This window comes from Gorilla gorilla, chromosome 5, assembly GCF_029281585.2.
Source record: "Gorilla gorilla gorilla isolate KB3781 chromosome 5, NHGRI_mGorGor1-v2.1_pri, whole genome shotgun sequence".
In the NCBI taxonomy this organism is placed as follows: Eukaryota; Metazoa; Chordata; class Mammalia; order Primates; family Hominidae; genus Gorilla; species Gorilla gorilla.
This window is the reverse complement of record NC_073229.2, coordinates 132,749,379-132,771,226: the sequence shown is the minus strand read 5'-3', so window position 1 is coordinate 132,771,226 and position 21,848 is coordinate 132,749,379. Positions and strand designations below refer to the sequence as shown.

General features: G+C 41.6%; 1 protein-coding gene across 3 annotated transcripts in view; it reads right to left on the bottom strand.

Moving 5' to 3' along the window:
• The window catches only part of FOXO3 (forkhead box O3), a 125,403-nt gene that overhangs the window by 83,934 nt on the left and 19,621 nt on the right, over positions 1-21,848 (bottom strand). Inside the window, exon 1 of one of the 3 annotated variants that reach the window (XM_055390726.2) lies at positions 14,943-16,409. The exons of the other annotated variants lie outside the window; for them this stretch is intronic. Coding sequence (XP_055246701.1) covers positions 14,943-15,011 — 69 coding nt within the window. The 5' untranslated portion in view covers positions 15,012-16,409. Of the gene's footprint in view, positions 1-14,942; positions 16,410-21,848 lie in introns of those variants that run through there. 3 annotated transcript variants of the gene reach the window in all.

Below are 21,848 nucleotides of genomic sequence, written 5' to 3'. Positions count from 1 at the left end.
AGCAATAGAAGGGGGGCTGGGTGCGGTGGCTCACCCCTCTAATCCCAGCCTTTGGGAGGCCAAGGCAGGTGGATCACCTGAGATCGGGAGTTTAAGACCAGCCTGGCCAACATGGTGAAACTCCGTCTCTACTAAAAATACAAAAATTAGCCAGGCAAGGTGGTGGGCACCTGTAATCCCAGCTACTCGGGAGGGTAAGGCAGGAGAATCATTTGAAACCAGGAGGCAGAGGCTGCAGTGAGCCGAGATTGTGCCATTGCACTCCAGCCTAGGCAACAGAGCAAGACTCTGTCTCAAAAATAAAATAATAAAAATAAAATGTTTTAAAAAGCACTAGGACACCTTGGGAGGCTGAGGTGGGTGGATCACAAGGTCAGGAGATCGAGACCATCCCGGCTAACACAGTGAAACCCCGTCTCTACTAAAAATGCAAAAAAAAAAAATTAGCCGGGCATGGTGGTGGGTGCCTGTAGTCCCAGCTACTGGGGAGGCTGAGGCAGGAGAATGGCGTGAACCCCAGAGGCGGAGCTTGCAGTGAGCTGAGATTGCGCCACTGCACTCCAGCCTGGCGGACAGAGCAACACTCCGTCAGAAAAAAAAAAAAAAGACAATAGGAAGGATCCTTGCGGTGATAAGAAATGTTCTGTATCTTGACAGTATCAATGTCAGTATATCCTGGTTGTGTGAACTACAGTTTTGCAATATATTAACACAAGGGGAACTAGATAATGGTACATGGGATGTCTCTGCATTATTTCCCACAACTTCTACAATTATTTAAAAATAAGATGTTTAAAGTCATTGATGATTATTTAATGACATAAAAGTATTCATAATCCTTCTTCCCTTATAAAAATTAGCCAAGACATTCAACCACAAAGTACCTGAGGCTTAAGTGAAAACCAGATTTTAAAATCTTACTTATCATTCCAATCAACTAACCAGGAAATATGCACAAAAAAAATTAACAATAATTGACTGCAGAATTATAGGTTGTTTTCATTTTGCAATCTCTGGCTTCTAAATTTTCTGCAATGAACACACATACTTTTTTTTTTTTTTTTTTTTTTGAGATGGAGACTTGCTCTGTCACCTAGACTGGAGTGCAGTGGCACAATCTTGGCTCACTGCAATCTCTGCCTCCCCAGTTCAAGCGACTCTCCTGCCTCAGTCTCCGGAGCAGCTGGGATTACAGGAGTGTACCACCACACCCGGTTAATTTTTTGTATCTTTAGTAGAGGCGGGGTTTCACCATGTTGGCCAGGCTGGTCTCGAATTCCTGACCTCGGGTGATCCGCCTGCCTCGGCCTCCTAAAGTGCTGGGATTACAGGTGTGAGCCACCATACCCGGCCCACACATAGTTTTATAATGGGAGGAAATAAAGTTATAAAGGCTCGTATCGATGGAACATCAATTTGTGTGAAGCTAGTCCTCACAGGTAATACAAACCAGGTTATGTCAGTAGTCACTAAAGTAGTCTTTTTCCTCGCGGTCAGCCACAGAAGCTTTCCCAAGTTCAGTGTTCGACTTCTAACTGCAGGCCAATGGATCTAGTTTTCTAAAATCCTCCTCCCACCCTCCTTATACATATAAAAAAAATCTTAGTCCATTAAAACCTGCTTACCCCTCAGATCTTCTCACATAGAGGACCTTCCTCACATAGAGGACCAACACAGATGCAGGTGGGTCTTGAAGAAAAGAACCAGCCACCCAGTATTTTGCTGAAATGTGGTTCTATTCTGGAAGGAAATTTGAGATGGGATAATCCACCTTCAAAGTCAAAAGCAAGTGGGATGGGAAGAAAAAGATAGAATTTGTCTGAAGAAATGGGATGGCCCTTAACAGAAACGATGATATATGGTAGATGTGGGGTGGGCTTGCTTCTCAGATACTTACTCTGAAGCACTTCTAAGTTTGTGAGGCAGATTTTTAATAACTAAGATTTTTTCTTAAAGGAGAATGGGAGAAAGATTTTAGAAAATGAGATCATTTGCAGTCAGAAGTTGGCACACTGAGCCTGGGAAAGCCTCTGTGGCTGACCATAATGGAAAAGACCACAAAGAAGCATGTTTGTGGAAACACAACCCTCTCACTGAGCCCCAGGGCAAGGCACATACTAAGTGAGGGGTCATTATAAGAAGCATTATGAAAATCCCATCATCTTCAACTATGCTGCTTCCTAAATACAATGTTGAACACCGTTCAAATAAGAAATAATGTATTCAAAACATAAATCCACAAACTACACACATATACAACATTCTAGACGTAGGTGAGAGCTGAGATGTATAAAAATATATTTCTTGGTCTTAGATAAGCAACAAAGTTAATACCTAGCAAGATTTTTAAATTTTAATAAATTAGCCTATCTTAAAGAAAATCCCAATAAAAAGGTTATGTTTTTAAAGAGCAGACCCAACCCTGTTTCAATTCAGAAGGGTCATTTACTTATTAACAGGAATAATAACAGAGTGAAAGGAAGGTGGAGGACAGGGAATAAAAAACAGCTTGCTCTCACAAAGTTACTCTGGTCTAGGAATAAAAACAGCTCTCATCCCATTTTCTAGAACTCTGTATACATCTCAAGTTTCCTATGTAATAAGTGTTAGCAATCTTTTTATTAGTTGCGTAAAAAAAGAAAAGGGAAAGAGAAAGAATATGCCCAGACAAGAATTAGAGAAACTCCTTGCCAGCCATCATGCTAAGTCAGCATGAAGGAGGTGAGGGGTATACAGACACCCCTGCCCTGGGTGGGCAGTCTCCAATGACCACCAGGTCAAGGAGTTATCAACCATCCACATCTTGCCATACAAAGCAATGCCCTGGGTAGGCATTCCTGGAAGCCATTTGTCTGCCAAACCAATGTCATGAATGAGAGGCTTCCCAGAACACATTCAGAATTCTTCCCTAAATTTTTGTTTCCATGATGAATTTCCAGTAAGTCAATCATCATAAAATGTGTAACACTCCCCTCCCCACAACAAAATCTGTACAGTCCCAGACCTTTTACAATTATGTTTCTGACTCATGTTGTGCGTAACTTTGTTCAAGAGAAAGCTCTAGATTTTTTTTCCCTCCATTTCCCACCAGGGCCCAGCACAGACAGCTGGTTCAGAGCAATGGGTCAGTGCGTGCCAGTGGTTCTTTCTTATGTATCCTGCTTGTGGTTGCCTCAGTTCAGTTTATCACTCAGCAACTGCTTGGTAATCCCCTGTCATCCCCACCCTACAAATGTCCCTATCAGCAGAGCTGGGTAGCAACAAGTCAGCAGAATTCAGCTAATCCATTCCTCCTCTAGGGCTGAGGTGACTCAAGTTGATGAAGAAACTACCAAGGAACAAATTCTAGAAAGAACAGAAAGATGCACAGGGATTTTCCCCTCCCCAATTGAGGGAGATGGAAGAGGGGACAGTAGGGAGGAAGAAGGCAAAGATTAAAGCAGAGAGAACCCACAGCGTTGTACATTATTATCTGCATGGGAACTATATCCTTAATGGAAAACACATGCCCCACTAAATCACTGGGAACCTCAAACTCCGTGAGAGGAATTTTGTTTTTATTAAGTTTTTTCTTGCTTGCTTTAATCTGAATGTTCATCAATTCTAGCTTAGAATTTATGGGTTTAAAAGACACTATTTAACAAATATATATAGCTTCAACAGAGGGAAAAGAATCGCTAATTTTAAAACACCAAAAGCATGAATTCTAATTTTAGTACCTTTTAGTACTACAATAGGTGGTGTGTGATGAACTCTGTGATACATCTCAAGAGTCAGGCAGACCTAAGTGCTTATTACAAATTAGAGGAAACATGAAATAGCTCTGTTTGTTCCTGAAATAGCTCTCTGGCTACCTCACATGCTGCAGCTGGACACAGCCACATACAGGTCTACAGTATGAGCTACCAAAGCCTGCAGACGTCAGTATAAAAAAGTTATTGAAACATATTAAAACATGGAGTACCTAACCCCATGGACTCTGGAGACTGATAACGCAATGTGTAATGGAATCAAAGTACCCTTTTGCCCTGTATTGACAGCTTAAATTTAGCCAACAGAATCCATAATTTCACATAGTCATTATCCATTTGTTAGGTACAAATACCACAAGGCAGCATGGGGATGTTCTGATCCAATTAAAAAAAAAAGCACAATCATTCTGTTTAATAAGAAAGCAATTTCTCTTAAATGAGCATCCTCATAGCTGAAAAGAAAGACGCCTTCCACATTCAGAATCATAAGCAATTTCTTTGTGCTTAAGCCTACTACCCATTCTCAGCCTGGTGTGCTTCTGGATTTAATGGGGACAGAGAAGTTGAAAAGAGTAAATCTCTGGGGTGACACTGTTTCTAATGGCTCAAGGGGACACTCTTAGGTCTGGCTCTCTTTCTCATCTAGCCATGGAAACAAGTTATACAACCTCTGAGCTGATGTGTCTCTAACATAGCCCAATGGCATCACCCACATTCTGGCACTTCCCTTTTGGGACAAGTTAAGACACAACTGTATGGCCAAGTTCTGTTCTCACTCAGCTGCTGCCATCTCCAGAGTAAATTTTCTCTCCAGTCCTTTGGGATTTTCTCTGCTTATTGTGGTTCAAGATATCATCCACACTTCAGACTCTAAAGAGTTAGAAAAGACTCTAGTTTATTTAGTCCAACAGTTTATTTCCCAAAGTATGTTGTGCTGATAACTGTTTTCTGTTAAAAAAAAGAAAAAAGAAAAAAAAAGCATCTCTTTGAGCTGCAACTGTTTGGGACACGCTGGATTAAACAATATAAAACAGGTTTCTTTACTGCAGGACTTCTCATGGGCTTCAGTCTGCTGGTACGCATCCTGAAGTCCCTAAAGGGTGACAGTGTATATTATTTTCCAGATCCTTTTTTTAAACCACAGATCACTTTTTAAACAAAGTGTGTAATTAAGCTAGTGTTCTGGATTCTCCCAAATTGCCTGTAACTTTGCCTATGGACAGGTACACATTTATTTACCTTCCACTTTCCTCTAAATGTTGCTTCTTAGTGACCCATCTCCGATTTCCATTTCCTGCTTAAACTTTCTCATTCCCTTGACAAACAAATGTTTTCCTTCCCTACTTACAAAACATACTAGAGGAGATGTTCATTCATCAACCCGTAACTTTTCAAGTAATCTGGACATTTTCCCCTCTACACCTCTGAGTCCACATTACTACTTTTACTTTGAACTTTTTTTTTTTTTTCATTTAGGCCATTAACCAGGAGTCCATGGATGGGACTTAGTGGGTCCATAAGCCCCTGAAATCATATCCAAATCACATGCAAAATGTCTTAGGTAACCACATTTTTCTAGAGATCAGGCAACACACATTTCCTCAAACAGGTCCATTATTCCTCAAAAACCACTGGGAAACAATAACAAAAATAGTATTATAAAAATGTTTTCAATGCTAAGGGATAATACGATGGGGAAGAGAAAGGTAGAAAATAAAGCATTTGACCTTCATGGTAAAATAATGCACACTGACAGGTTATAAGCTTTGGGGCATTCCTCAAAATAAAGAAATATTTCAGGAAGAAAAAAATATGAATGGAAAGTTTAAACGAAACGGACAAGAAGGAAGCAGTATCTGGGCAGTCTGACAGAATGAAGGGGACCAGGGCTGCCACCATTAAAATATTTCTTACTGAATCTCAAAATATTCTATACTTGGCCCATTAATGTAAAAAGTCCATTTCTGGCAGAATTATCAAACTCATCACTAACAAGGTAAATTGGCAGCTTGGCATTTGAACACCATCAGGCCCCTCATAACCATGTGCAAACACAGAGGTCACTAATTTCATGTTGTGTGCAAAAAAACTCCCTTAGACAGCACTGACTTAAAACAGGAGAGGAGATTTTATCCTAAAGTCTTAGGAATGGGAAATGTAGGAAGGCAGATTTTATATGGTTTTTGCTTTCTTTGATCCTTTCTTTTCAAGGGTAAACAATCTATCTTTAGGATTTGTATTAACAAATCGCCTTCCTTCCAGAAACATACACTTCTATGAGAGAGAACATAAAATAATAAAAGTTACAGAAACTACAAAAACTTATGTAAATGGTCTCAATGAAAGGGCAAAGGGGTCCCCTGTACCCAGTACCTTTGCCGAGTTATTAAAAAATGAAAACTTTGTTGCATTTCTTACAAAACAATGAGTATGCTTGGGAAATGAATTCAATATAATAAGCCCCAAACTTTTTCTATGTATCATTAAATTTAGCTTAAGCTGAAGAATGGAGAGGTCACAGTTACAATGAAAAGTTTTTTCTCTCTACCTCCTCCTTCAGAAGTACTTCCCAGTATTTCCGAAAATTCAATTTGCATTCCACATCACTACCTAAAAACACAATTATGCTCATACCTCTCATAAGCTCAAGAGAAATAAGAATGTTTTAGGTCTCAACAACCTGTAGCTTGATGAGTTTTTGCAAAATCCAGCTGCTTGTGGGAGGGGGAGCAGAAAGAGTAGAAGTCACACCTGGGAGGGAAAAATCTATCCTTGAATACAACATTAATATTAGGAGGATAAACTGAAATCTGAGCCTAGTGTTGTTTGGGGAACCACCATGAAAATACTTTGGATTATAAGCATCTCCACCAAAATCACACATTGTCCCTGACACGTAGGTACCAACGTGCTGAAAAGGTTGCATAAGCACATAAAGGAAGGGAGAGCTGCCTACAAAACTTTGCTTAGGTGTAGCCCATTCTTATCTCACAGCATAGGGACCGGCAGGAGTCATGTTTGGAAAGAGCTGGAGCTGTGCCACATTCAACAAGGCCCGATTTGGGGATGAATGGGCATGCCAGTGCCTAGCCATTCTGCCCTACGCCTACTGGGTCACTGAGACACACCAGACCCACAGGGCCATGGGGCACAAGGGGTCCGGAAAGACCAGGGCCACTCCCTGCAAGGCAGACCTGAGATTTGCCACCTATATTTTTAGAGTTCAAAAAGCAGCAAAACAAAACAACACGGCCCAAGCAAGCCCAAAAGAAGCATTAGCGGGAGGTAAAGGCGGGAGGGAGAGGTGGCTGAGGCAGGGAAGGAGGAAAGAAAATGCTGCATGCCTCTGACCTTAGAAAAACCCTGGGAACTCTCCTCCTGCTGCCTTGGTCCATGGGGCTGGATCATACCTTTATTCTACAAATAAGAAACCAAAACTACTATGTTAACTTCACAGTTTTGTTTTCTTTATTTGGCTTCCAAACCTTAGGAGTATGAAATAAGCCTTTTATTCTACAACTCTCCCTAGAAGAGGAAGGAGAAGAACAGGGACTCTCCTTTTTTTTCTCTAAAGTTATTCACCCGTTTTCATCTTTTTGCAAACAAACTTCAGTTAAAACTTAAGTCAAATTTAAACATCTCAAGCTGCCCTTTTCCTTCTACTTAAAATTAATTCCACAACTTTTGGGGGAGGGAAAAACAAGAAACAGGGAAAAAGAATATCAGCACACAGCTTTCTGCCATCTTCTCCTCACTGCTTTGGTAGTTTTAAGAAACCTCAAAGTTTACACAAACACAAAGCCAAAAGATGTCCAAAAGAAATACACAGCAAAGGCCGGTCACAGTGGCTCACACCTGTAATTCCAGGACTTTGGGAGGCCGAGGCGGGTAGATCACCTGAGGTCAGGCGTTCAAGACCAACCCTGCCAAGATGGTGAAACTCCATCTCTACTAAAAAGGTACAAAAATTAGCTGGTTGTGGTGGCACATGCCTGTAATCCCAGCTACTCGGGAGGCTGAGGCAGGAGAATCACTTGAACCCAGGACACAGAGGTTGCAGTGAGCCAAGATTGCGCCACTGCACTCCAGACTGGGTGACAGGGCGAGACTACATCTCAAAAAAAAAAAAAAAAAAAGAAGAAGAAGAAAAGAAAAGAAAAATACACAGCAAGGCGGCCGGGTTCAGTGGCTCACACCTGTAATCCCAGCATTTTGGGAGGCTGAGGCAGGAGGATCACTTGAGGCCAGGAGTTAGAGACCAGCCTGGCCAACATGGTGAAACCCCATCTCTACTACAAATATAAAAATGAGCCGGGTGTGGTGGTGGGCACCTGTAATCCCAGCTACTCATGAGGCTGAAGCAGGAGAATCACTTGAACCCAGGTGGCAGAGGTTACAGTGAGCTTAGATCGTGCCACTGCACTCCAGCCAAAGCGAGACTCCATCTCAAAAAAAAAAAAAAAAAGAAAGAAATACACAGCAAAGGAAAAAATTAATATTTACTTTTCCTTCTCCCACCAATTATGTAGCTTTCCTTAAGCCCAATTAACCTGACACAACCTTTTCTCACTCTTTCAAGCTCATCTATTTAAAAAATAGTACGACCTAAAATATCTGCACACCCTATTTCACAATCTTTTGATAAACTAGGAAATAAAAGAACATCTTGTTACTATAAACGTGTAATCCTCCCTTCTAAGAAAAAACACTTGTACCAAGTCCAGCTAACATGATCCATTAAGAACAACTAGTTCTTTCTTACAGGCTAACACTGACTAGACATGGAGAACTTGAACTTTAAAAATAAATACTCAACAATATTCCCAACATCTAGATGTTCAAACTGCTCACTAAATTATGCATTCCTAAGCACGCATCCATCTCTCTGTGGACACACCAGGAAAACGTCTCTCTAAATTATAACAGGATTGAGATAAAGACTGGAGAGCAATGAGTGCACTAAGAATCATCCTCCTCCCCTTAAGCACTCAATTACCACCTGCACCAACCATTCTTAGCGCCCTCCCAACCAATGGCTTCTCAGAGACTCTGAAACCACAACAAATGTGCAACCCGAAGCCACAGCTGTGGCCGACAAATGCCAGAAGCAAAATTCATGACACTTTATTTCAGTATTCGCACAGAAGCTTGGACAGGTGTGAGGAAGCATGGTACAATGATCTGAGGAACACCCAGCCTCTTCCCACACACACTCAAGCTTCCACCACACCTCCATTCCAGAAAACCACCAGAACCCCTACTTAAAAAATAATCTGAAGTGAATTTAAAATGCATTCTTGCTTATGACTAACAAGAACTGTGAGGTTCCTGAAAGCCAAGAACTTCTATTGCTCAAATCATGGAGCTAGGAGGAAGGCAGATGAGATGCAAAGCCTCCTAAGTGATGATGAATAAAGGAGTAACTGAAGAAATGTGAACACAAAGGGCATAGCTTACAATACTGTAAAAACTGGCGTAAATGGACTATTTGGCCTTAAGTTACACAAAAAATTCCAACCACAGCCTTTTCTAACCCCTTTTCTTGGTTCAAATCAACTTTATGAGGTGTAACTTACATACAAAAGACTGCACCCATTTTAAGCATATGCTTACACGAATTTGGGCAAATATATTTACACCAGTGTAAGCACCACCACAATTAAGATATAAAACATTTCCCTGAAAAGTTCCCTTCTGCCCTTTTGCAGTCAACCTCCTCCAATCCCCATCACCCCTGGCAATCACTGATCTGCTTCCTGTTGCCATAAGTTAGTTTTGCCTTTTCTAGAATTCCACAGAAATGGAATCAAACAATAGGTACTCTCCTGTTCAGGCATTTTTCTCTCACAATGTTTTTGACATTCATCCATGCTATGTATCTGTGGCATGTTCCTTCTTATTGTAGAGCAGTATTCCCTTTGTACTGACATATCACTATTTTCCAAACTTTTTTTTTTTAACTAAAAAGAGGGTGGTGCTTAGCTTTAAAACACATACATAAAACTTCCTAAGGATACTGTAATATTTTTCTCTCAAAGTAATCAGAACTTATAAGTAACTTTGCATAAAGTACAATTCCAAAATCTCGGCTTCAGAAACACGAAGTTTTGTTTTGTGTCACCTCTCTATACGATAACTGGCTCAATCAAATGGAAAGAAAAACGATAACTTGAGATGTTTTGTTTACAGCCAGCTCAAGATGCTATTTCAAGCTGCTGAAGAACTATGAGGAAACTGTATCCAAGCAAATTTTCACGTGCTGCTTCCTGAATGCCTGACCGAAAAGTGAACTTTATTTAGGACTTCAGTTTGATTTGGGTTCCAACCCTTCTGCTTTTTCCTGATGATTTAGAATTTTGGATTTCATGCTGACTCCCAGCTACCCCACCATCAGAAGGATGTAATGGGATTTCCCTTGAGGTGGGACTGCCCTGAGTTCTGTCTGGAAAAGAAAATAGACCATTTAAATTTTGTGTCACCTAACTGCCCAAATGATGCACGACTGCTAGTGTTTCCAAGAGAATACAACTTGGGAAACTCTGTTCTAACAGGTAAGAAGTATAAACCTAGTAGTTTCAGGATGGCTGGCTGTCTACAACAGGCCTGGTTATTCTCAATGTCAGTGGACCATACTTATCCCAATGTGGGGTACAAAAATGAAAATAAACAGTTTCTAAAAGGTCACCCGATAAGTCCCAGCTACACCTGAGATGTGAAATGCTGTAACACTCCTGAGCCCCCATCTCCTTACTCATGCTTCAAACAGATCTTAACAAGTCACAAGGGCAGGCAGCAACATCTTCTAAAGGATGAGGCCTACCTACACGAGAAGGCTGTTGCCTGTCTACTCTGCCTCATTAACTAGTTTGGCACTCTGAACCCACCACTAAGTGCTGGGCCTCAGTTTTGTCTGCTGTCAGGGGAGGCAGCTGAGCTAGGATGAGCTCTAACGTTATCTCCAATCTGAAAGCTGTCATATGAGGCTCAAAAAAGCGCCACAATCCCAATACTAAAATGAGAAAAGTTGCATATTTTTAAAACCATATTTGCAAGCAAGGCATCCAAAATTCCGACAAGAACATCAGTCTCAATTCTTCATTCCTAATTCTTGGCCATTGTAAACTCTAAATAAGTACTTTTCTTTTGTCTATCCATTACTTCTTTTCTTTCCTCTAATTTGAGTACAGGTTGAGTATCCCTCATCCAAATTACTTGGAAGTGTTTCAGATTTCAGATTTCTTCAGATTTTGGAATATTTGCATATACATAATAAAATATCTTAGGGATACGACCCAAGTTTAAACAGGAAATTCACTTATGTTTCATACACACCTCATACACATAGCCTGAAGATAATTTCATTTAGTATTTTAAATAGTTTTGTGCACAGAACAAAGTTTTGACTGCAACCCCTTACATGAGATTGGATGTGAAATTTCCCACTTGTAGTGTCATGTCAACGCTCAAAAAGTTTCAGATTTTGGAGTATTTTGGATTTCAAATTTTCAAATTAGGGATGCTCAATCTGTATTATTTCTCAAAAAAAGGTGGGTGCTGGGTGTGGTGGCTCACGCTTGTAGTTCCAACTACTCAGGAGGCTGAGATGGCAGGATCCTTTGAGCCCAGGAGTTCCAGTCTGCAGTGAGCATGCCACTGCACTCCAGCCTGCATGACAGAGTAAAGCCGTCTCAAAAAAAAAAAAAGATTTAAATTAAATCCTATTAATGAATTCCAGTCTTCATATTTAACTTTATACAGCTATGTACCTGTGTTTCCCTGCATACTTATGTTTAAGGTTATTCTATTAAGACATTGCACTGAACATGATATCCTTTAAGAATAACTCTCTTAATACCCATAACATGATAGAGGATAAAAAAGTTTCTGGAAAAAAATAGCACCTGCTCTTGCAACAGTTCATCCTGGCAGCATGCTTTTGTTTTGATTATTCATGAAATTGCAGATTCACTCTTTAGCTTGACTAACATTCAGTAGGAAATAGTTGTGTGTTTTTAACATACTTACAATTGGAAGGCTCTATCTTAGAATCAGCAAAAGGCAACACTGTGTAATCCGAAAGTCCCCTAAATTTCCCATAAGGATCTGAAGAAGGCATTGGTTTCTTCAGAGACATCAGTCACAGGAACTCACATGAACAGCCAGTCACCCCTGCCTAACTCCTCCTCCTGCTCTTAATGGCAACTAAAGCTAAGGTTCCACGCCTGGGCTAGGCTGCAGGGGAGTGGACCTGCAAGTCTGCACTGGAAACCCGGAAAAGGCTGCCTGACTGGGGAATAATGCATGCACTCTAAGAACAAAAGCCTGCCTTAAACGAAGAACTTTCCAAGACAGTCAGGAATGGCAGGGCTGAGAGAATGCTGGCAGGAGTGTTTGTGCAAGCACACGGTCCTTCTTAGTACTGAATGTCCCCAGCACTTGGAGAGGAAGTAAACAAAGATTCGGTTTGTGCTTGTGTCTGTGTAGCCCAGGGCAGCCAAGGCCTGGCCCGGTCAAGACTCCCAGCTCCGGGGCAGGGGGTGCTTATGTCACAGAGCTCCAAAATGTGGGCTGCGTGTGCCCAGGAAAAATTATAAAGGCCAGTTTAAATACAGCCTATATTTCTCTCTACCACTTAGATTTTTTCTTTATTTTCAAAAACAATAATTTTCTGAAGTTAAGTAAAACTGGAACATGGAAAACAACTACTTGCGAAACAGTCCACAGGACTCCATGACGGCCTCCATTCTCCTCCTTAAAACGGATTTGCATCAAACTTCTCCAGCTCACTGGACCAAACACACTCTATTTTGTCTTACGAAACCCTGAGGAACATGAATTTTTAAATGCTATACTGCAGAACCCATGCTTACCTAATAAATACTGAAGAACTAAGGTCATTACCTTCCATCAAAAAGTGTAAGCATTCCTTCAAGCCTTTCCATATTCCAGTTGCTTGAGAACAAACCATGTGGAGTTTTGTGGGTTTTTGGTCTAGTTGCAGAAAATAATCCCAGCACAGCAGAAAGCATGCTAAAGCTCTAGCATCCTGTTGAGGCTTGGAGTGAGAGGGCAAGGCCCAGTCAAGCTGTATTTTCTGTTTCTCCAGCCTACTATATTCTAGGAGGCCCAGCCCATTGTTTCCCAGTCAGCGAGGCACTGCAGCTTGACTCACCACAAAAACAGTTTAGTGTGTCTTGATATTTTAACTTTCTTCTTAACCTCTGCCTTTTGGGGAGTGAGAAGGAATCTAGGGGATATAAGGCAGAAGCAGCAGACCAGAGGAAGAAGGGAAGACCATGGTCTGTGTGTCTGCACGCATATCTCACTTTAAATAACAAATGCATTCTTTATAATTTTATAACTACAGTTGAATTTCTGAAATAGTATAACATTAATTAAAAGTGTTAAAATGTAAAAGCTCATTAAACAAATGTAATTGTGCAACTGCCTCCATTTACCTTTTTTAAGTCTTGATTTTTCATACAGTTTAGCTTCAAAAAAAAAAAAAAATACAACATCCAGTCAATGGTCCATGCAAATCAATCAGAAAACTAGCAAAAGGAACAAGCCCAAATGCAGAGAAAAACAAAAATTGAATTTTTCAATATACTGAATAGTTCAAAATAATTTAAAAACAACACACACTTTATGTCCCTTTCTTGAACTTATCAACTTAAAGATGATAAAACACATTCGTAAATGAGATCATAAGCAATGCAACTGTTAGCAGATTATCACAGAACTTAGAGCTTTTAACTTAAAGTTGCCTTTGAAATTATGTTCATTTTTAGATGGAAGCTTACACTTAGGAAGCACGTTCCTTTTGCCTGACTGCAAACAGTGGGTATTAGGAAGGACGCTACACAGACAAGAAGCTAGAGGAGGAGGGAGGATGGGGGAGCCCTTCTCTAGTGCATGTCCCAGTTTGGAAACATGGGTCTGAGTCATCTCAAAGCGAAAGAATCCTTAAGTTTTCTATAAAAATATTTATGTGTGTCCTATGGCTGACTTAACACAACACAGGTGGGCAAAAGAAAAGTTCCAGGTTCCAGAACCAAATGTACCATCAGGGAAGTCAACTAAGTACAGATAACCTCTGTGAGAAAAATTAAACATTTCGTCAAGGGTTTCTGATGACAATGCAAAAGCAGGAGAGAACATTGTACTTTAAACAATGCCTTGTCTGTTTGCAGGAACACAGACTGGTCTAAAACGAAGGGGAGAAAAAACAAGGCCAACACTGAGCCGGGGCTCTCACTTCAAAAGCAAGCCGTAGAACAAGTGTGTGGGGCGTGTGTGTGTGTATTTGTGTGTGCACACATACACATACATATATTTTTGCATGAATTTGCATAATATATGTGCCACAGGTGGGCACACAAAATTTCCACTGGCTGCCTGACACCTATTCCCATCAATCCCCCTAGCTGATGCTCCTCAATGAAACCACCTTACTCCCTTGAGCAATTTGGGACCGATTCTTCCCCAGAGAGCAGCAGGACCCCTTCATCTGTCACACAGAGGCTTCTCCCAGCCCTGAGCTCTTGTGAGCAACAGAGACCCTGGTAGAAGTGAGGAAACTAGGAAATGGAGTGAGCAGGCTGGGTTTATATTCACTCTGTCACTCAGAAGCTGGGTGAGCTTGGTCAACTTGGTCCACCAAATACCTGCTGAACCAGTCATGGGCCAGACCCAGCTGTTAGCCTCAGTTTCTTCAGAAATTAAAAACGAATAGGCTGGGCATGGTGGCTCACACCTTTGAGAGGCACGGTGAGAGGACTGCTTGAGCCCAGGAGTTCAAGACCAGTCTAGGCAACACAGCAAGGCCTCATCTCTACTAAAAAATAATAATAATAATAATAATAATAATAAATAATAATAATAATAATATTTACCTTCAGGTTTATAGTGAGAATGGTGCTCGATAAATGTTAATGTAATTTCCTCACCAACTCCCATTCCCTGATGCCCTGCTTCATGAGAACAAGAGTCTTGTCTCATGCCTAGAATCACACTGGAGGGTCGAGTACACCAATACACTGCTGTTGGGGACCAACTACATACCAGCCCCCTGGTCTTCCCCTCAACCATCCCCTTCTGCTACGTCCCTGCCACTTCTCAGTATTGACAATTTCTTATGCCAGGGTTTTTGTCTTCTGCCCTTCTCTTCTGCTTCCTCAGTTTTCCTACCTGTCCAGGGTTTCCTCCCATAGGGTCCTCCAAGAACCTTCCCAAAGAAACTGATCCATACTGCTTCATCTGTAAATCCTAGTCACTCCTAAGTTTGGAGCCATTCATACTCAGTCTAGCTCATGTTACGTCAAAAAAATATTCACAAGGCCAGATAGATGAACATAGATACATCACTGAGGAATGAACACTGAAATTAATGGACTGGCTCATTACCTCAGAGAACCAAGTTTCAAGCAGGAGAATGTCGTTTATTAGATCAGTGTTCTCTTTATGATGTCCCAAGAGAAAAAGTTTCTAAGTAACAGAAAAAGCCACGCTACTTCTGTTTTCATTTAAAGGCAGTTATAAGTTTGGAAGCTAATCTTATGTCCCTTTTTGCTCCAGCTGCTATGAAACTCAAGAGTGAAATGTGTCACCTAATTCTGGTGCCTGTCAAGTACTATGTTGTCCTTCACCCTCAGGCTTCATCTCTTAATACTGCACATATTTTTGTAAGCTGTCATTCCAAGGAGGAACATAAACAAGTTTGGAATTAACATCTTTGGGGAAAAGTGATCTTCGCTTTTCCAGAGGCTTGAGGCCTTCCAGGACTGCCTCTGTGTCTATTTCAGAGGCAGTGAAAAAGTAGGAAGCCGGCTGAGAAAGTGGGATAGGAATGTGGTAGAAGTCGACCTTAAGCATGTGTCCCTCATCTCTCCTCCATGTACCCTTGAAGGAGACATAAGGGCAGCAGCCAGAGTGACAGCCACTGGGGCAGCACGCGCACCACTTTGCAGACGCCTCTAAGCACAGAGCGATTTTGTATGCTACTGAGCCCAGTGTGTTTTAAGTGGTTTAGAGTTTCATTCAGCTAAAATCTAGAAGGTTACAGACTAATGGAATAATAATAACGATACCTTTTCCTAAGGCACCCTAAGTAGCCTCTGAAGCACTCTAATGGGAGGTAAAAGGCCTCTCTACATTGTAGGAAAGCATGGGGCACACCTTGCAGACTCCCAGCTGTCTCAGGATGAAGAGCCCAGCCCTGTTCTGCTGAAGCGCTGAGTAAGAGGGCAGAGGACCTTCCTGGATAGTGAAGGAGTCATGGCCTCCCTGCCAACTTGGGCTCCAATCTCAATAATGCACAGCTGGTCCCCAGGCCCTGATCCACTTTGAGATCTTTCAGGCCTGGATTTTGGTGCTTTCAGCAAAATGTAAACTCCAAGTGGGAAACCTCTGCTCCCCAGGAGCTGGGAAAATAAATAAGATGGCAAAGATTCTTCATGGCTTGAAGATTTTGGAGATAGCAATTCTTGGTGGCAAAGCAAGTGCCAAAGCCATAGATCAGGAATTCAACTTCTCATTTCAAAACGGGCCAGCTCTACCACCCTGTGCAGGCTACCATGTTTCAACTGCATCACTATGAAATAAGGTAAGATTCTTGTTTTTTACCTCTCACTATAGTACTACTGAGGCTATTCAGAGCTCCTTAGGAAAGGCTATCATTATTGTTATTCTATTAGTCTACAACCTCCTAGATTTTAGCCAAATGAAAATCTAAACCATTTTAAATAAACATTGGACTCAGTATCATCCAAAATTGGCTCTACATCCTAGTAAATCCAAGTTTCCAGATGGCAAGATTCTAGGTGAAATCATCAAAATACTACATAAGTGCCACACATCATTACGTGCCTTCCACTCGTTAATTCACCCAACACTCTGCATATTAGGGATGAACCAAGTTATCTCCTTTACAAAAAGCAGACTCAGTATCCTTTCATGGTTACACAAACAAAAGCAAAGCCAACGCCAAAGGATGGACAACTCCTACCTCCCTGAAACCTGCAATCCATCATGCAGGGTCTGTTTTTTTATCACTTTTCCTTGAGGGTTACAAAACTTCTGCAAGGAATTCTTTGATTACAGTAATACTTTTATCAACAAAAAAAATGAACTCCAATGACACCCTGTATTGTCAGAAATTTCATTATCAAAGGTGAAAATAATGAATGATGGCAGAGATACATGCCAGGATGCACAGTTCAGCAAGACTTCCCTTCTTTCTAAGCAAGGTGGATTAGTGCCATCTCCCAAGAAAAACAACTTTCTGTTTGCATATCCCTATCACCCACTATACTGCAGACTCATCAGAAGCAATGCCCACTTGTATGTCCATCTTTATTCCATGCATTACCGTGCCGGCGGAATGAAACTAAATGGATGAATAACCATGGCTGTGACCTATGAAGCACGCCTCCATATGATCAAGTCACATGAGCCCTGGACATGTATACTTTTCCCTGAGTTTAGGCCTGGACCAGCACAGGCTGCAGAAGCCAGCACCACTGCCACCAACCCATACTGCTGAAGGACCAGAACTTCCAACCATCTGGGTGACCAACAAAACTCTGTCTACGAGAATTATACTCAGAAAATGTGCTGTATTTTTATTTACCTTTAATGCACACACAGATTGCTTCACCACAGCACTGAAATCTTATTTGCCACAGACCTTTCAATAATCGGCAATGAGACTGAAATCTTGGTAACATTTAAAGTGACTAGAAGTGGCATTTTGGCTATCAGTGCCAAAGCCAAACAAATTCCTTATTCCAGAGACTGCCAAACTTCTCCAGTGCCTGAAGAAGAGCTTAGCATTATCAGACTTTAACAGTTACAGAAAGCTGCTTTGGGGGCTTAATTCCCAATAAAAGATATCCAAGTGTACCAAACATTATTTAATATACGGGTTGCCCAGCATTAAGACTGGTGAAACTGCAAATTTCTCTTGCAGCCAACTGCTGCCCATTAAAGCCACTGATCCAGCTTATGTGCCCACTCCTCTGGCACACAGTAACTAATTCTTGGAAACATTACATGCAATATACTTCTTTCCCAAAGTCACAACCATCAAAGTTACAACCACTCAGAAAACTCAGGCCCCATCACTCTGGATAATAGGGCTACCACCGGGCAGTCCTTCTTCAAGGTTCAAAGGTTTATTAGGTAGCATTTTGGCTGCCTGTTGTCTCCCATAGCTACCTTTTCACCGAATGCGCCCACACCAGCCACAGTGAAATAAAAAGCCTAGTTCTTCCCTAGAAAATAAAGTAGTGAGTCTGAAGCGAGGACTGTATCCAGGCACATTACAGATGTTCATGAGACAGCTGCAGATCTTCCTCAGCAAGAATGGTGGTGACCACGGAGTCAGTTCACAGGTAAGAGTGACCTCACTGGGTGGTTTCAAGTAACCTCCTTTACATCTTTGATCCTTAATATCCTCATCCAGAAAATAAAGGGTAAGTCAGATGACATCCAAGGCACTGCGTTTCAGGACTCAGGAGTTCCATCATCAATTTGGCATTAATTTGCATCTCAGATTAGTCCTTCCCCTAGAAAATCCCTCAGGAAGCAGTCCAGGTGAGATGAACAGGGGAACATTAGGGACATAAAGCAGGGCTGCTGAGAAGGGGGCACCGAGAGTCACATGGAAGGCAGTTACACCCAACAAGAATGTGAATAACAGACCCAGCAGGTGGACTGGCCTACCGTCCTGTTTTTCCTGGGTCAGAGTCAGCTTTCCCATCTTAATATACAGCTACACACTCAAAAACAAGAGAAAAAATACTCAAAGTCTGCCCTAAAAACTGTCTCCTTGGGGGAAAAAAAAATAACCCCACTGCTTAACATCCCTTCAAAGCTGTCATCTACTATCTCCATGACAAAAACCTAACAAAGGGATTAAGGTAACCAGAATAAATGCATTGTCTGACAAATGGTTCATTTATTTTCTTTTAGGAACATCTCTGTTTACATGGCAGGAAACACAAAATTTTTATTTTAAAAAGTCCAGCAACTGTTTAAAATGTTATTGGTCTGGACTGAGCAAAGGGATGTTACTGAGTTCTTACAACTGGATATAAAGATTCCCAGGTGACTTCACAGATGAAAATCTGCCTCCTGGGACAACAACAACACAGGGCTGGGAACTCTTACTTCTATTCAGCCCAAGCCTGCTGGGCCTGCTTCCCACACCTAGCACATAAGATGTTTATGATGATCCCTAGATTTCACCTAAAAGCAGCTGGTAGGCACTTATTTAGGTGGCTAGTAAATAAATGGCCTACACCAAGCCAGTGAAGAAAGGGCCAATGTCCTTTATTCCTGTGAGGGTTAGGAGTGCAGGAAAAATACGTTGTCCCTATATGACAGTTAAAACTGTTTATATGATATTCCAAAAATAGCTGACATTGTTTGTAGGGCTTTTTTTCTTGGAGAGTATGCAGCCTATATTTTTAAACATTAAGAAAGCTTTATCTTTACCATTTATCTCAGAAAAAAAATGGAGACACTTTTTATTTTTCATGCAGATGAGAAATACCAGACAACCAAGTTTTTTTAAACAAAGTCTTGGCAGCGAGCCACAGATCATTTTTCATGAAAGGGAGATAATGGGGGAAAGATGGCATGGCAGTTTCCTATTTCTTTCCTCTTGTTCCTTTGCCCATCAAACACTGAAGACTTTGGGAGATTTAGTTCACAGACAGAATGCCTCTCTCACGTTGACAAAGAAGAAATGATTCATAATGCTGAACTCTTTGGAAGGCACTATCAAAACACAAAACTTTTTTTTTTAAACTACTCCAAAACCACAAAATAACTTTGCTTTCCTCCTTTTCCTTCCAGTATAGAAAGAACTGCAGTGGTTCACTTGCCTCCCCAAAGTGTCTCAATGGTTCCATGACTGAAATTGAAAGTAAATCTGCTTGCATTTTAAATTATAAAGCAGGCTCATTAATGATATTGCTTAATCAGCAGTACATATGTGTTGTTTGATAATGTCCTTTGAAGAAATTTCATAACGGCTTAACTCTTCCAAACCCAGCCATCACCCCTAATATTTCATCACAATCACACAACTACAACCCTCCAGCCTCTGCCAAGGTATTCTGACTGGGCTGCCTTCCATGCTCCTCAACCCCCACTTGCCAATCCAGTTATTACCCCTGTCCTCCATGGTTTGGCCTCCTCCTACTGCTTCCATCTTTCAACATCTGCCTGTTACAGTCACCTTCTTAAACCACCATATACAATGTCCTGGGCCTAATTTAAACTGTGAAGCAGATCCAAAGAAAAGAATGAAAACTAGACCCAAATGACCCATTGGCTTCCAAGCACGATGTCGCTGTTCAACAAAAGATGATATACAATTAGTCTGCTTCAACTTCCACAGAAGGGGCAGGGGCAGGGAGAGAAAGCAATGACTACAGGAAAGTTTAAGTGCAGTTTAGAGTAAACTCATCTATGTGTCTCATTTCTGAATCTGCGAAAGATGAGCTGGGTCACCCTTCCTGGAATATCACTTACATCTGCTCTAGAGCCTGGAGAAAAAAGGCAGTTTGAAGTGTCCCATCCCTAAGAATAACCACACTTCACAAGAGTACAAGTCTGAAAAGCCTTTTGTGTTCAATGTGAATGCTTGTCTACAACCTAACACTCAAGTCTGTTCTTTCTATGGGTTCTCAAACAATGACAGCTAGGTAGAACACATCTACAATTCTAACGGATCATGCAAACTCCCTTCCTTTCTCTTCTTTTAAACCAAAATGGGAAATATGATAGAAAAGAACAAGCCAGTGAGGTCTCAGTATTACAAAATCAAGATCCCTGAAGCTTGGATAAACTGACTTTGGAGTTTCCTTAGTCAAAGTGGAGACATACTGATACAGGAGTCCCACTTCTATCACTTACCAACTATGTGGCCTCAGCCAAGTCACTTAGCCATTTTGTACCTCAGTTTCCTCATGAGTAAAGAGAAAGAGCTAAGGCTGGGCATGGTGGCTCACGCCTGTAATCCCAACACTTTGGGAGGCCAAGGTGGGTGGATCATGAGTTCAGGAGTTTGAAATGTGTAAACACCAGCCTGGCCAACATAGTGAAACCCCGCCTCTACTAATTAGCCGAGCACAGTGGCGGGCACCTGTAATCCCAGCTACTTGGGAGCCTGAGGCAAGTAAATTGCTTGAACCCAGGAGGCAGAGGTTGTGGTGAGCCGAGATCACACCACTGCACTCCAGCCTGGGCAACAGAGTGAGACTCCATCGCAAAAAAAAAAAGAAGAAGAGCTAATACACATAAAGCTCAACAGTGTCTGGCACACTGCTAATAAATGTTCAATGAACCGTAGCTTTTAGTTACAGCCATGAAAATGATAGATAAATCTAAGGTTATGACTGTATACATCACACCCATTCACACCAACACAGAAGGAAGATTTAGCCCTTTTTGCCCCTTTTGGGCAGGGAGGAATTAAGAGTTTTCAAACTTCAACTCTAATTCAGCAGCACATAGAAGTCAGGACACCGACCGTCTCAAAACCAGAGGCCTCCTCTATAGCCTCCTTAAGGAAATGTTCAAAGAGGGGTCAAGCAGGTGATGTCCCTCATTATCTCCAGGTCTGAGACACAGAAGCCAAGGACTGGGGGTTTCTCTGGGCTGAGAGACAAGCCTTCTGGACTGCTACTGGGCAGGCTTTATTCCTGGACTGCTACCAGATGTTTTACTCCTCTGTGAAAGTGATCCTGATGCCAGATCCTTTCAAGATACCCTCTCTCCTTGCCCCCAGAACATGCAAGCAGAGGCCCATGCTTTGGGAAAACCAAAATGGATGAGCAACTGACGTGTGTTGACACATTTCACCTGTGAGTGGTGATGGCTCTGGAAAGGAACCTACTGTCCCCAGCACTTCCAGTGCCCACCAGGTGTATCTGACTTCCAACGTGTACAAGTCCCTGGTACTCTCCTGGAGTTCAATTTGGAATGCTGTTCACAGGTAACAGCACAATATTTTGGACTTTCCTCCAAACTCTGACCCCAGACAGAAGTCCCTCAGCGCAGCTTTCCCTTCCATGTGGACCTTCT